Genomic DNA, 13,901 nt, shown 5'->3' with positions numbered 1-13,901 from the left:
TGAAAACGCTGCAGGATCGGCTCGTTATCAATCGTTGAAAAAATATCCTTCTCAATGTACACAACTAGACTGTCATTCATCCACTCGTCACCCATTCGATTTCGTAAATCAGTCTTGATAGTCTTCATTGCAGAAAATGCTCTCTCAACAGAAGCAGTAGCAACAGGTAAAACCAAGGCCAACTCAATAATCCGATAGACCAATGGAAAAACTAAATGCTTCTTAGTTTTGACCATTTTCATAGCAAAACTTCCCAAATCACTAAGCGCAACAAATTGAGGATCACACCGCACATTAGCAATAAAGTTACTAACTTGCCGTGGAAGATGTAAACATTCGCTCGCAGAGAAGTCCTCGGGATATAAAGTAGCAATATGAATGACTTGATGCTCATTGAATTCAGAGAAAGAATTTCTTGGATCAAGACAAGCTATGCAATTTAGCAAATTAGTTCAATAAATCACAAAATACTATGTAAATAAAAGTTATGAATCTAAAGTATCTAACACATTGTGATTGTGTAAACTATGACAAAAGAAAAGGAAAAACTGACCTTACTCTACCAATTATAGTTGCGAAGAAAATAAGTAATTCTCTTTTGGAATTTGTGGGAGAAGTTTCATTTTTGTTTTGCTCCGCCGCTATGAAAGAAGTAGGGCTAGATGACAAATCCTTTTAATTCTTAATTAATATACCTGCCCTGAAACTAACCCCTGCCGTCAAATAGGAATAGTGCAGTACTTTTTCAACTTTTATTATTTTATTTATTTAAGTTATTTGTAAGTTAGTGTATTACTTTTTATTATTATTTATTGTCTAATAGTGCAGTACTTTAAATAGGGAACTGACAGTACTTTTTCTGCTTTTATTGTTTTACTATTCATCATCTTCCTCTTCTCATTTCTCAACTCCATTGTTGTGAAGTTTTTAGGTGTAATTTTAATTTTCATCCCCTCCTTTCCATTAAACCTCTAATAAATTAGACATCAAAGCTATTAACTTGGTGAGGGCTGACTATAGGTTCGAATTTTTTAAAAAAAAATTGCAATAGAAATTTATTTAAAAAAATGGGTTGGGAGGGGCTTAAGCCCCTCACCTCCTCCACCTGTGTCCGCCACTGCACGCTTCATTCCACAAATCTTCCATTTTTTGGAACTGGAATAAAGAAAAACTTAGAGAGAGAAATTTGGAATAGAGAGTTTTATTTGGTGTGAAAATAATGAGGGGAATGAGTTTTATTTATAGGCAAAAAATAAAAAAAATGAAAAAAAGTGGGCAGGCGCCGCGGTGCACAGGCCCCATTATAACCCGCCGCGGCTCGTCCACCCCCTGTCCACGCCGAATACTCGGCAGAGGGCTGTCCGCCCCTCCCCGCCCCGGCGCCCCTGTCCTCCACTATAGGGAGGACACTCTAACGATTATTATTTATAAGATAACATTTCACAATACGGCCTTCAAATACGGTCAAGCATATAAGTCCAAAAGCATCAGACTAAAGACATGATAAACATGGTAAATCACATTTAAAATTTATACCATTAAACTCCACACGTAACAATTTCCACCATTAGACTCCAATCTTTAAATTCAACCAAATTAATCTGAATTGAAGCAAGAATAGGAATGAGCAAGTAAAAGTTAACTTAGCTTTCACGTATTTTTAAGTAAGATTTTTTAAAATTCCAAACTAGAGACATCAGTGTTAACTAAATAATATATATTACAATTATTCCACATCGGTGTAAAGAGATAACTGAAATCACTATATAAGTCTCATGTGCCCCACTTCCTATCACCAATTGGTTTTAGAATGAAATCAATGGATTTCTATGATAGTATCAGAGCGGGTCACTGAACAAACACACTATATATTTAGGATGGAACCCATGGATTTCTATCAACACACTATATATTTAGGATGGAACCCATGGATTTCTATTCATGAACCCATGGATTTCTTTCAATTAGAAAGTGTTGGATATCCGAATTCGGACGTCTAAAACAAATAAAATAGGTAAAAGAATTACATTAATGGCTGGTTAGGGTGATCGTCAAACTTAACTACCAAAATATACGACGTTAATCCTCTTTTAAAAATGGTTTCTGTTTTCGGCCACAGTCCAATGCTAATATTGTTTCAAATTTCAGTGTTACCGACATCGATAATCAATTGTAATTTCAGTGTTTAAAAAACCGGACCGGACCGCCGGATCGACCGGTTCAACCGTGAACCGGTAGGCAGTCCGGTCCGGTTCACCCTTAAATACCACTTGCATGTTGAACCGCCGTGAACCGATGGAACCGGCCGGTCGGACCGGTCCAACAGTGAACCGAAAACCGGTTTTTAAATTTTTTCACTTTTCAAAATTTATTGCTGAGGGTTTGAACACATGACCTCGTCTCTAAATACCAACCCCTTTACCACTCCACCACATGGTCATTTTGAAATATTATGAACATTAATTATTGTTATATGATAGGGCTCATTACAAGCATGATTTTGTAGGGTTTATTACATTAACATGGTTGATAATGTGCGAAAAGAGTGGCGAATTTGAGTGTGCAGGGGCTATAGATGGTAGAAGCGGCAAGTGCAGGAACAACTTGTACAACTCGGGAAAGGGGTGAAAGTGGCCAAAAAAAAGCTAAGTTGATCAGTTGCGTACAAACAGTGAAACCTGCCCAGCCGACAAGTTGATCAAGTGGAGTTTACCACATGAAGTGATGAGTCAGAGGAGAGAGAAGAAAAGATGTCATTTCAAGGGCATAAATGTCAAGACAGGATGGGCTTACCCTAGGGATTTGTGCCCAACATCATCCTATAAATACGGAGAGAGTGCACACAAGAAGAGAGTTCGACACTATCATCACCTTGACTCACCTCATAGTTACCACATTTTCACATTATTTTTCTTAGCATGGAGTAAGGAGCTAGCAACAGGAGTTTCCGTTTCCACCTCTGTTTTCATCTCTTCTTCGTCGTCAAGGGAGAAGAGACCTGGATCTGCGTAGAAGTCTTCGTAGTTGGAGTTTTTGTTGCACCCCAAGGGGGTTAAAACAATTTCTATTCTGCTTTTAGTTCGTCGTCTCCGTAGCTTAGTTGTTTTTAATGTTTTTCTTCCAGTTGCTACCTTAGTTTCCTTTCCATTGTTAATCGTTCTTTAAATCCTTGTTTGGAATTCTGTTTTAGTTACGTTTACTGAAGATCGTTTATGACATGGAGTTTTTAGTTCAAGTTGAGTTGGATCTGATGTTCTCTGTTTTGATTGTTTTTGTTTGCTTTAGTTCCGCCTTGTTTATGTTTCTCGTAGGTAGATTTCGTCAACTTACATGAGAATAGGTTGGATACTTTAGATCTACTTTTCTTTACGTCGATTTCATATGGATCTGTGTTCGTTTTATCTGATTTTTGTTTTTATGTTTGCTGCTCTGTTTAGATCTGCTTTCGTTGTTTTTATTTAGTTGGTTAGCAAAGAATAAGGTAGCAGTTTGTTAGGATTGCAGTCTCTGTCACCTTTTCGATGTTTACAGCTATTAGGTAGTGCGCTTATTGTGTGTCAGTGGTCCCAAGTTACTTTTACCTTTCTGCTCTAGGTTTAGTTGATCAAGTCGTTTGTTTCTTAGTTTTAATGTCTGTTTAGTGTAGCTTGATCAGTTTAGTTTAGCTAGTTGAGCAATTCCTATTCCTTAGTTTATACTTAACCCACTAAAAAGCGTGGCCGCAGCCAAACCTCCCAAATGTCTCAATCCCAACTCCACTCGCATATGTCACTGAGGGATTCGACCCTTACTTCCATTTACTAGTTTAATAGTATTGTGGGTTAAGGTCTTGAAAGTCATAAGTCTCTCCGTTTGCATACCCAGCGACAAGTAGTTGTCAGCCAGCTTGAACCATCTATTGTTTGACTTGATCAAGTTGAGCAACGCTGCATGTTTTAATTTGCATGTGAACTCTGAGTTCTTAGTTTCGAAAATGATATTTCAAATGGCGCCGTTTCCAGTGATGGATGACGTTGTACGTGCTTGTGTTTGAGATACTTGGTAATCCTCCTATTTTCTTTTTCCTTTTCAGTTTATGAACAGAGGCCTGAACTTTAGGCACTGGAATAATATGATCAATTGGAGAGATACGAAATCCAATTGGAGGATCAGAGAAGCAACCAACCCGGTCGTCACAAGATCTGGACTGAACATAGGAGGTCCATCTAATACAAGCTCAGAAGGGGAAGAAGATCAGAACCCGTTTGCCGAGTTGAAGGAGGAGACCGTTATAGAAGGACCGGACAGGATGGCCGCACTGGTAGATAACGATCTCGAGATCAGGTCTCTCAACGCTCACTTGCCTGGAGAACCAGCTCAGGCAATAGTGGTGACCCCAGGGCAGACGAATATAGATGTGAAGAACAACATACTGGCCGTCATGCCCCAATATTATGAGAGACCAACCGAGAGCCCATATGAATTCTTACATGACTTCTGCAAGATTTGTGGGATTAAAAAACATCCAGCTGGATCGACTGAGGACGACTACAGGCTTAGGGTGATCCCTTTCGCTTTAAAAGCAGAAGCCGATACTTGGTTCATGAGGCTACTACCCAACTCTATCAGAACGTGGGCCGATTTTAGATCTCAATTCCTAGATTACTTTTTCCCTTCCACAAAGACTAATGCGCTGAAGAAGGAGATCCAAAGTGCCTATCAAGATTGCGATGAGCCTTTGACTCAGTATTGGAATAGGTTCAAGGGAATGTTGGACGCCTGCCCAAACAACCATATGATGGAGGCGGAAATCTTCAATAATTTCTATGAAGGGATGACACCCGAGAGCAAGGATCTGATGAATTCTTCCAGTGGAGGTGATTTCTCGAAACTAAGGGTAAGTGAAGCTAAGAGGGTACTGGAGAGGCTGGTAAATGCTAAGAAAGCGTATGACTCTCCCAGGGCCCTGTTAACGAGACGGGTGGCAGCAAACACCACTGTGGCCACAACAGAGGATATGATGGAGGCCTGAATGGATCGGTTGGAAAAAACTATACTGTTTGCCATGGAGAAAAATACACAACCTGCTCCTGCGGAGAAGGTGAAGGTTGAGTCGAGTCAAGAGGAGATGTATCCTAGTTATGGGCATTCAGGATAACAAGGTTTCCAAGCGCAGGCGAATACAACTGGGAATTGGAATCAGAACCCTAATTGGAATCCGTGGAAGATCAAGGATGCCCCATGGAGGGATCACCCAAATTTCAGGTGGTCAGATCCGAACACAGCTCAACAACTACCATCGGCGATTACCTATCAACAACCTCCAGCAGTGAGTTATCAGCAGCCACCAGCTATCTGCTATCCACAGTCAGAAGGGCAACCTCATTGGCAGAACCGAAACCAAGATGGTCAGAACAATTGGAACAACAATAGGGGACAAGGGAACTAATCTAATTGGCCGAACCAGAATCAAAACAATCAAATGGTTTCCTATGTTCCACCACATCAGAGAGGATACCAGAACAACAACCAGAACACTCAGTCGCAGCAGCATGGCAATCAGGGGCCATACGAGAATTTCCATCAAGGACGGGGGTCTTTGTTGAATCACCCGTCGGGAATGAATGCGAGCCAACCAAATTCTAAATTGTCGACGAAAATTGATGATGTAGTAGGGGATTTGCTGAATTTTCAACAACACATTCAAGGAAACATGCAAGCTGATAATGACTTGGTGCATAAGATACAGGACGCCCAGCAACAGCAGAAAACGGCTATGGATATGCTCACTAAACAACTATCCCAGATGGCCACGACGTTGAATGAAATACTTGGATATGATGGTAAGATACCCGCGACTGTCAAGATGCCGGACAAGGCTAACATTAGCAAAATCACTCTGAGGTCGGGTAAAGATTATGATGAGCCTCTGGGCAGAACAGATGAGGAAGATGGAGAAGAGAACAGTGAGGATACCCTCTTAAAGGAGGCAAGAGATCCATTTCCTCAGTTTGCCGAACCACAACCTCCTGACCCAGGACCAGAGGAGTTGATCGCGGAAGTTAAGAAACATGAGAGGGATGACCCGGATGAATGAACGAGCAATGTAGTCAAGCACCTAAAACCTTACCCATACAGGGGAGAGGCCAAAAGACAAAAGGAGGATCCGACCGATTTCATGGAGATTTTTGGCAAGCTTGAGATCAACCTGCCATTTCTACAAGCATTGAAACTACCCCTGTTCAACAGGTTTATCAAGGACTTCATAGCTGGAAAAGCTAAGGCCGATGGAAAGATTGTGATTGGGGAAAGTGTGTCTACTGTAATTCAGAAGAGAAGGCTTCCTTCTAAAATGGCTGATCCTGGGATGTTTACTCTACACAACATTATTTGGGATGTTAAAATCGAGCATGCTATGTGTGATCTGGGAGCGTCTATTAATGTGCTGCCTTTCTCGGTTTACAAGAGATTGACTGTAGTCAGCCTATTAGATACAAAGGTGGTTATCCAGCTTGTGGATAGATCATGCATTAGCCATGAAGGCGTACTGGAAAATGTGAATGTGAGGGTGCATGACTTCCTATACCCTGCAGATTTTCACGTGATCCGTATAAATGAGTCTGAAGCTGGTGAATCTAGTAGAGTATTGTTGGGATGCCATTCTTGCGAACAGCCAAGACTATAATCGTTGTGAGTGACGGTACGATTTGCTTGGATTATCATGGGGAGAAATTCACTTTCAATATTGATGAAGCAATGAAAAAACCTTTGGATAGTGAAAATCTACATTCATTAGATGTTATTCACCCATTAGTCCAAGAATTTCTTGAGACTTAACTGTTGCAGGAGCAGCTTGCAGCTGCTGAATTGAACGACTCGATTGAAGAAGAGGTCTCCGGATGGTGTGCGATACTTTTGACGCAGAATATGACCGATGAAGAGATCAATAATGCAATCATGGGATTCTGCCAGAAACCGACCTCAACTGGGTCCACTGGCTTTGCTCAACTGAACAGTTTGGAAAAGGTGCCCGATTTTGGGGAGCTTGCGGCGAAGAATGTCAAGAAAAACCCATTGCCCTAAGAGGCGGTCACGCCTAAGAAGGAGTTGAAGACATTACCCCAGGATTAAAGTATGCCTACCTCGGGGATGAGGAAACTTTTCCATTCATCATCAACAGCCAGTTGACAGAGAAGCAAGAGGAAGAGTTATTGAGAGTGCTGAGGAGAAACCAGAAGGCCATTGGATGGACTTTGTAGGATTTGGTCGGGATCAGCCCTGACCTCTGCATGCATCACATACGCTTCGAAGATGGTGCGAAAGCTCACAGAGAGCAACAAAGGAAGCTTAACCCCAAAAATGATGTGGAGATCGCTGATCCATTAACCCACCTTCTCAAAAATGATGTGGAGTTTGTTTTTGATGAACTATGTTAGAAGGCGTTCCAGCTCTTGAAGGATAGACTTGTTTCAGCCCCAATCATTAGAGCTTCTAACTGGAATCACACCTTTGAGGTGATGTGCGACGCCAACGACCTTTTAGTGGGAGCAATCCTTGGACAAAAAATTGATGTGAAGAGTTATGTCATCTTCTATGCTTCTAAAACTCTCAACCAGGCTTAGAAAAATTATGATACAACGGAGAAGGAGATGCTGGCTATAGTGTACTCTTTTGAAAAGTTTTGCCCTTATTTACTTGGATCCAAAGTTATTGTTTATACTGACCACGCAGCAATCAAATACCTCTTGGCAAAAAAAGAGTCGAAGACTGATCCGTTGGGTGTTACTGCTGCAAGAATTTCATTGGGAGACAAATGATAAAGCTGGGACATAGAATAGGGTGGCTGACCACTTAAGCAGAATAAATCAAGGAGAGGATAAAGAAGATGTCCCCGACGCTTTTCCAGAGGAGCACCTGTATTTCGCCCAAGGATTAAATGTCTTGATCAGCTGGAAGGATGTGCTCGACGCAACTGATCTAGTAGCCTTTTTAAATGAAGTAAGAAGAAGGCAAGTTGAGCCTTGGTTCACTGATATAGCGAATTATTTGATAACTGGAGAACTGCCTTCTATAACCGAGGTGACTAGGGCCCAGAGATTAAAGATCAAAAGTGAAGAAAAGTACTACTTCTGGGATGACCCTTACCTATGGAAAATGGGAGTTGATCAAGTCATCAGAAGGTGCATCCCTGAGTGGGATCAAGAATATATATTGGTTTATTGTCACTCTCTTGCCTGAGGTGGTCACTTCGGCTCGAAGAAGACAGCTAGGAAAGTCCTGGATAGTGGTTTCTATTGGCCAGACTTGCACAAGGATTCCTATGAGTTTTGCAGGAGGTGTAGTCGTTGTCAGCTGACCGGGGGGATTTCTGCTAGAGATGAGATGCCGCAAGTACCCATCGTGGTTTGCGAGATATTCGATGTTTGGGGAATGGATTTCATGGGCCCCTTCCCATCGTCATACGAGAACACTTATATACTGGTTGAGGTAGATTATGTGTCTAAATGGATAGAGGCTAAAGCTACAAGCTCATGTGAGTCAAAAGAAGTCGCGAAATTTCTGAAGGCCAACATTTTCAACCGATATGGAGTACCCGAGCTATTATATCTGATCAGGGAACCCATTTCTGCAACCGGACTATCGAAGCATTAATGAGAATGTGTGAAGCAGTGGAGCCCAAAGCATTAATGAGGCAAAGGACTCCACAACATGCAGCCCAAGGAACAAGCAGTAGACGTCCGGCTGGACGAGATGACTCCCACCCTAGAACAGCTGACTCCAGGAGGGATCAGCCAAGGAGATGAACCCCCCCATTGACCAAGTAATTTCAGTTTTTTGTTTGTGTATATATGTGTCTGTCTTGCCTTCATCACACTTAGCCTGGTGCTCAGTCTAAGTGTGAGAAGTTTGTGTCTTGTTTGTATGTTTTCTGTGTTTGGTGTGCTGATTTCTCCTACTTAGTCCGATGCTCGGTCTAAGTGTGAGAAGTTTTTATATGATAATAGGGTTTCTAGGTTTTTAGAATGTTTGTTAGTGAATCACTTACTACTCTTTTCCACTTTATCATGCTAGCTTGAGGGCAAACTAAGATAAAGTGAGAGGGGGGAGTAGTGTGGAGTATTTGGACATAAGCATCTGAATCATTTGACTTATCTATTTTTACCTTTTCTACCTGTTAAATCATCTGAATCAACTGAGCGAAGCATGTCGAATTATAACTTGATCTGTTGATAGGCCAGTTGGTAGGATAGTGAGTCATTTGAGCAAAGCATGTCGAATCAGTCCTTATGTGCTTGTCAAAGTTGTCTTAGGAAAACATGAATGAGCTGGCAAAAACAGAAGGCATAAAACCCTTAGTGAGAGTGAATGAAAATGAAAAATGCATGTTGAACTGTGAGACCCCTCTTTCTAAAAGTAAGTTGAAGTCAGTGTGGACGAAGTAAGAACGATGAAAGAGCCAAGATTTTTAGCCAACTATGAAGCCCTCTAAAAGTGAGTTATAAGCCAGAGTAGAACACTTTCTACTGAAATAAAAAAAAATAAAGTGGCTGCCACTTGATGCTGAGAGGGAAATGACATAGGCTAGTGAGGACTAAAGGCAATAGGAAATAACCAGTTTGGCCTCTCTTTTTTTCGAACTAGAAGAACCCGCCTCATTGTAAGGGCACCCCTAGTACCCAATTTGACCCTACATTATGAATTCACCTTCTGTTGAAACCATGAGCCTCCATGCCATGTGACTAAGGGGATAGAATGGAGCAGCCAACCAATTGGGGGTAGAAGGGATATGAAAGAAAGAGTTATAGTCAAGATGGTAGGAAAAAGAAAAGGGCAGACACTTATAACCTGACCCAAGAAAAAAAAAAGAGAAATAGTTTAATAAAGGGCATGAAAAAATGTAACCTGACCCTGAAAAAAATAAAATAATAATAATAATAATAATTTTGTTAGATAAACAGAGCAGGACATGATGTAACCTGACCCTGTAGTAGAAAAGTTAGATGAATAAGGCCAAAAATGGCCAAGGTATGTTGTCAAATTTTGGGAAGTTTGAAGATGTAATAGGGAGGCTACTCCACTTTTGTTCCTGAGCTCACATGTCCTTAGTCGTTTTACAAGATTTTTATGAACTTAGGACCCATAGGACCCTACCTATCTACACCATAACCCTTGACCCCATTACAACCTTAACAAAAGACCTTAAGGAACTAGTCTGTACCTATGGAACTCAAGCATCAGTGGTATGGCAAAATAAATGAGTGAATGGTCCTAACATCTCTGGTGAGAAATGAGTGACCGAGTGAATCCAACAGTTGGCTAGAGTATGGGTTATCTTGACGAACTGATAGGCTAATCAGAATGAAAAAAGAGGGGGAGAAATTTGAGACTGCAAAATATTTGGAATGGCCTTAAGCTTGTGGGGAATATTGCCAGAAGTTGAGCCAGTTTCAGACATGGAGATGTAAATATTTGCCTAAGTATTGTTTTTTAGTCAGTTCTATGAGTCTGTTTAGTTTTTAGGAGTCGGTCAGGGACCCATGCATGTAACTTGCCTTTTTTCTTGTTGTTCTTTGATACTTGAGGACAAACATGGTTTAAGTGTGAGCAACTTGATAGGGCTCGTTACAAGCATGGTTTTGTAGGGTTTATTACACTAACATGGCTGATAATGTGCGAAAATAGTGGTGAATTTGATTATGCAGGGGCTATAAATTGTAGAAGCGGCAAGTGCATGAACAACTTGATCAACTCGGGAAAGGAGTGAAAAGGGGCCAGAAATGATGCTAAGTTGATCAGTTGCGTACAAACAATGAAACCTACCCAGTCGACAAGTTGATCAAGTGGAGTTTACCACATGAAGTGATGAGTCAGAGGAGAGAGAAGAAAAGATACCATCTCAAGGGCATAAATGTCAAGACAGGCTGGGCTTACCCTAGGGATTTGGGCCCAACATCATCCTATAAATACGGAGAGAGTGCACACAAGAAGAGAGTTCAACACTATCATCACCTTGAGTCACCTCATAGTCACCTCATTTTCACCTTATTTTTTTAGCATGGAGTAAGGAGCTAGCAGCAGGAGTCGCCGTTTCCACTTCTGTTTTCATCTTTTCTTCCTCGTTAAGGGAGAAGGGACATGGATCTGCGTAGAAGTCTTTGTAGTTGGAGTTTTTGTTGCACCCCGAGGGGGGTAAAACAATTTCTATTCTGTTTTTAGTTCGTCGTCTCTGTAGCTTAGTTGTTTTTAATGTTTTTCTTCCAGTTGCTACTCTAGTTTCCTTTCCATAGTTAACCGCTCTTTAAATCCTTGTTTGGAATTCTGTTTTAGTTACGTTTACTGAAGATCGTTTATGAAATGAAGTTTTTAGTTCAAGTTGTGTTGGATCTGATGTTCTCTGTTTTGATTGTTTTCGTTTGCTTTAGTTCCGCCTTGTTTATGTTTTCTCGTAGGTAGATTTACATTTTAGTTCGTCAACTTGGATGAGAATAGGTTAGATACTTTAGATCTGATTTTCTTTACGTCGATTTCATATGGATCTATGTTCGTTTTATCTGATTTCTGTTTTTATGTTTGTTGCTTTGTTTAGATCTGCTTTCGTTGTTTTTATTTAGCTGGTTAGCAAAGAATAAGGTAGCAGTTTGTTAGGATTGCAGTCTCTGTCACCTTTTCGATGTTTACAGCTATTAGGTAGTGCGCTTATTGTGTGTCAGTGGTCCCAAGTTGCTTTTACGTGGCTAAACCTTCAAGGAATTCACAAGCCTCAATGTATACCTCTACTTGATTCATGCTTGAACTAGCAATTGATGGGAAAAGCAACCTTGAAAACTAGGAATTTGAAACAAACCATCAAAGGGAAGAACAAAGCTTACAAGCTAAAAATTCAATGTTCAACCAAGGAATAAAATGGAAAAGGTGTTATTTATAGTTTAGGCACAAAATTCAAGGCACAAAACGTCCGCCTGGGCATTTTTCATGGCTCATTTCGCCTGACCGCGTGTTTTCTCTGGACTCGCCCTTTCTTCTGCGCGGCTTTGGTAAATCGTCCATAACTCTCTCCACCGGACTCCGATTGAGGCATGCAAGGTATCCACGCGAAGCTCTTTCGAAGACGAAGACATTGGTGGCATTTTCAGAGCATTTGGACATCATATTGATAGGCTGATCACTGGTTGAATCCAGCTATATGTAAAATCCTTGATGCACGGCTTTCATGATCGTATCAATATGCCCAGTGGATAAAATAAATAAGCGCATTTGATCACTAATACTATTATCTGACCATATTTTGAATATTTTTTATAACCTTGAAATTTGATAGTAAAAAACGTATATTGTTAGACCATTTCCAATCATACTTCAAAAATGAGTTTTGGTGTAGAAATTTTCTTCAACAATACACTAAACTCAAACCCATTTTTTGTGTTTTTAGTACTCCAACCATACTCCAAAAATGAGTTTTTGTGTAGAAATTTTCTCGAACCATACACCAAACCCAAATCCATTTTTGGTGTTTTTGTGAAACAACAAAAAATATAGTGTTACTGCAAATATTTTGTGAGACAGAAACTAAAAAATAGTGTAAATTTTGAATTTAGTGTAAATGGTTGAAGTAACACTACTTTTTAGTGTGATAGATACGAGTTTATAATTATACATAGAGTTTAATAGTTTTTAATATTGTATAACTAATCATTTATATATCTAATTTTATTTATCTACAAAAAGATTTATGATATTTAATAATTTATTTATGAAATTTAATACTTTTACTTACAACTAATTATATATAAGGTTAATCTTTTTTGATATACAATTAATTATATGTAAATTTAATATATTTTCTATATTTTATATTTAATTATATGTATTTAAAACAGTAACGGTTCGACCAGTGATTCAACCGGTTGAACCGTGAACCAGTAGCTTCTTCGGTTCGTTCACCGGTGCAGTTTTTTAAAACATGGTGTAATTTCGTAGTTAAAGTTCGTTTCCTTTTTTAGTGCACACCCCATCTTCATTACTTTTGATCATTTACACCCATAATATAACCTTATTCACTCACTTAAGCTAGAAGACTAAAGAAATTTAATTCTAGCTTCATCTTAATCACATGATATTCGTAAGATTGCTAACTGAAATAATCAATAAATTTACAACAACAACTAATAATTAACTATATTCTTTATAGTGAATACTGTTAAATATTTTCTGCAATATTTGACTTTTGTCAAAATTTGTTGTGCCACATCGGTGGGGCATTGGTTATTTGGGGGAGTGGCTGCCTATAAAAGGAGCACTCCTTTTGTAAATCATCTTAAAATTGTGTTCTCTTCTAAATTTAAATATAAGTGGACTCTGCGAAGGTTGGTAGTAGTGTTTTGTACGGTTCTTTTGGGTTTTTTTTTTGTGATAAATACACCGTGTTGATAAAAAATTGTTAGGAATTTGTTATTTAAAAGGGATAGTGTCCCCACCAGTCTTTTCAGATAATTTATTTGGATTAGTAATGCTATCGAGCAGATTCCATCGAGTTAACAATAAAATTACCGAATCGGTTCATTTCACTATTTGAGAGAAAATTACCTGATTTCTCAACAAATACACGATCTTCAGATCACAAAACACAGTCAAATGGCTCAAATCTCCAACAAAACTGTATAAGTACCAACTAGAAGCACAATAACACCAATCACTATAATCCCACACAACACAATCGATAGTACTATGTATATTCACAATTTAAGCGGTTAATCATCCTAATCTAATAATTCTAGCTCCATTCCACAGAATAGTACTATGTATATTCACAATTAATAGAATTAATTATATAAAATATAAGTATTTACTCTCGCATCCCTTATAGTTGAAGCATTTTTTCATTTCGGGAAGTCCTCTCATAATTGAGTCATTTCCATATAAAG

General features: G+C 39.5%; 1 protein-coding gene across 1 annotated transcript; it reads left to right on the top strand.

The window, feature by feature from the left end:
- Nucleotides 1-6,157: 6,157 nt before the first annotated feature.
- Nucleotides 6,158-7,062, top strand: LOC121804159. The gene is made up of 2 exons (XM_042203697.1): nt 6,158-6,622; nt 6,826-7,062. The coding sequence occupies exons 1-2, from the start codon at nt 6,158-6,160 to the stop codon at nt 7,060-7,062; spliced, it is 702 nt and encodes a 233-aa protein (XP_042059631.1).
- Nucleotides 7,063-13,901: the final 6,839 nt, after the last annotated feature.

This window comes from Salvia splendens, chromosome 5, assembly GCF_004379255.2.
Source record: "Salvia splendens isolate huo1 chromosome 5, SspV2, whole genome shotgun sequence".
Lineage (NCBI taxonomy): Eukaryota > Viridiplantae > Streptophyta > Magnoliopsida > Lamiales > Lamiaceae > Salvia > Salvia splendens.
Note: the sequence above shows the minus strand (reverse complement) of the source record. Positions and strands in the feature narration are given on the sequence as shown.

Coding starts and splice junctions, on each gene's coding strand:
- LOC121804159 (XM_042203697.1), top strand. CDS start 6,158: ATGGAGATTTTTGGCAAGCTTGAGATCAACCTGCCATTTCTACAAGCA. Junction 6,623..6,825: donor AAGCTGGTGAATCTAGTAGA/GTATTGTTGGGA, acceptor TAACTGTTGCAG/GAGCAGCTTGCAGCTGCTGA.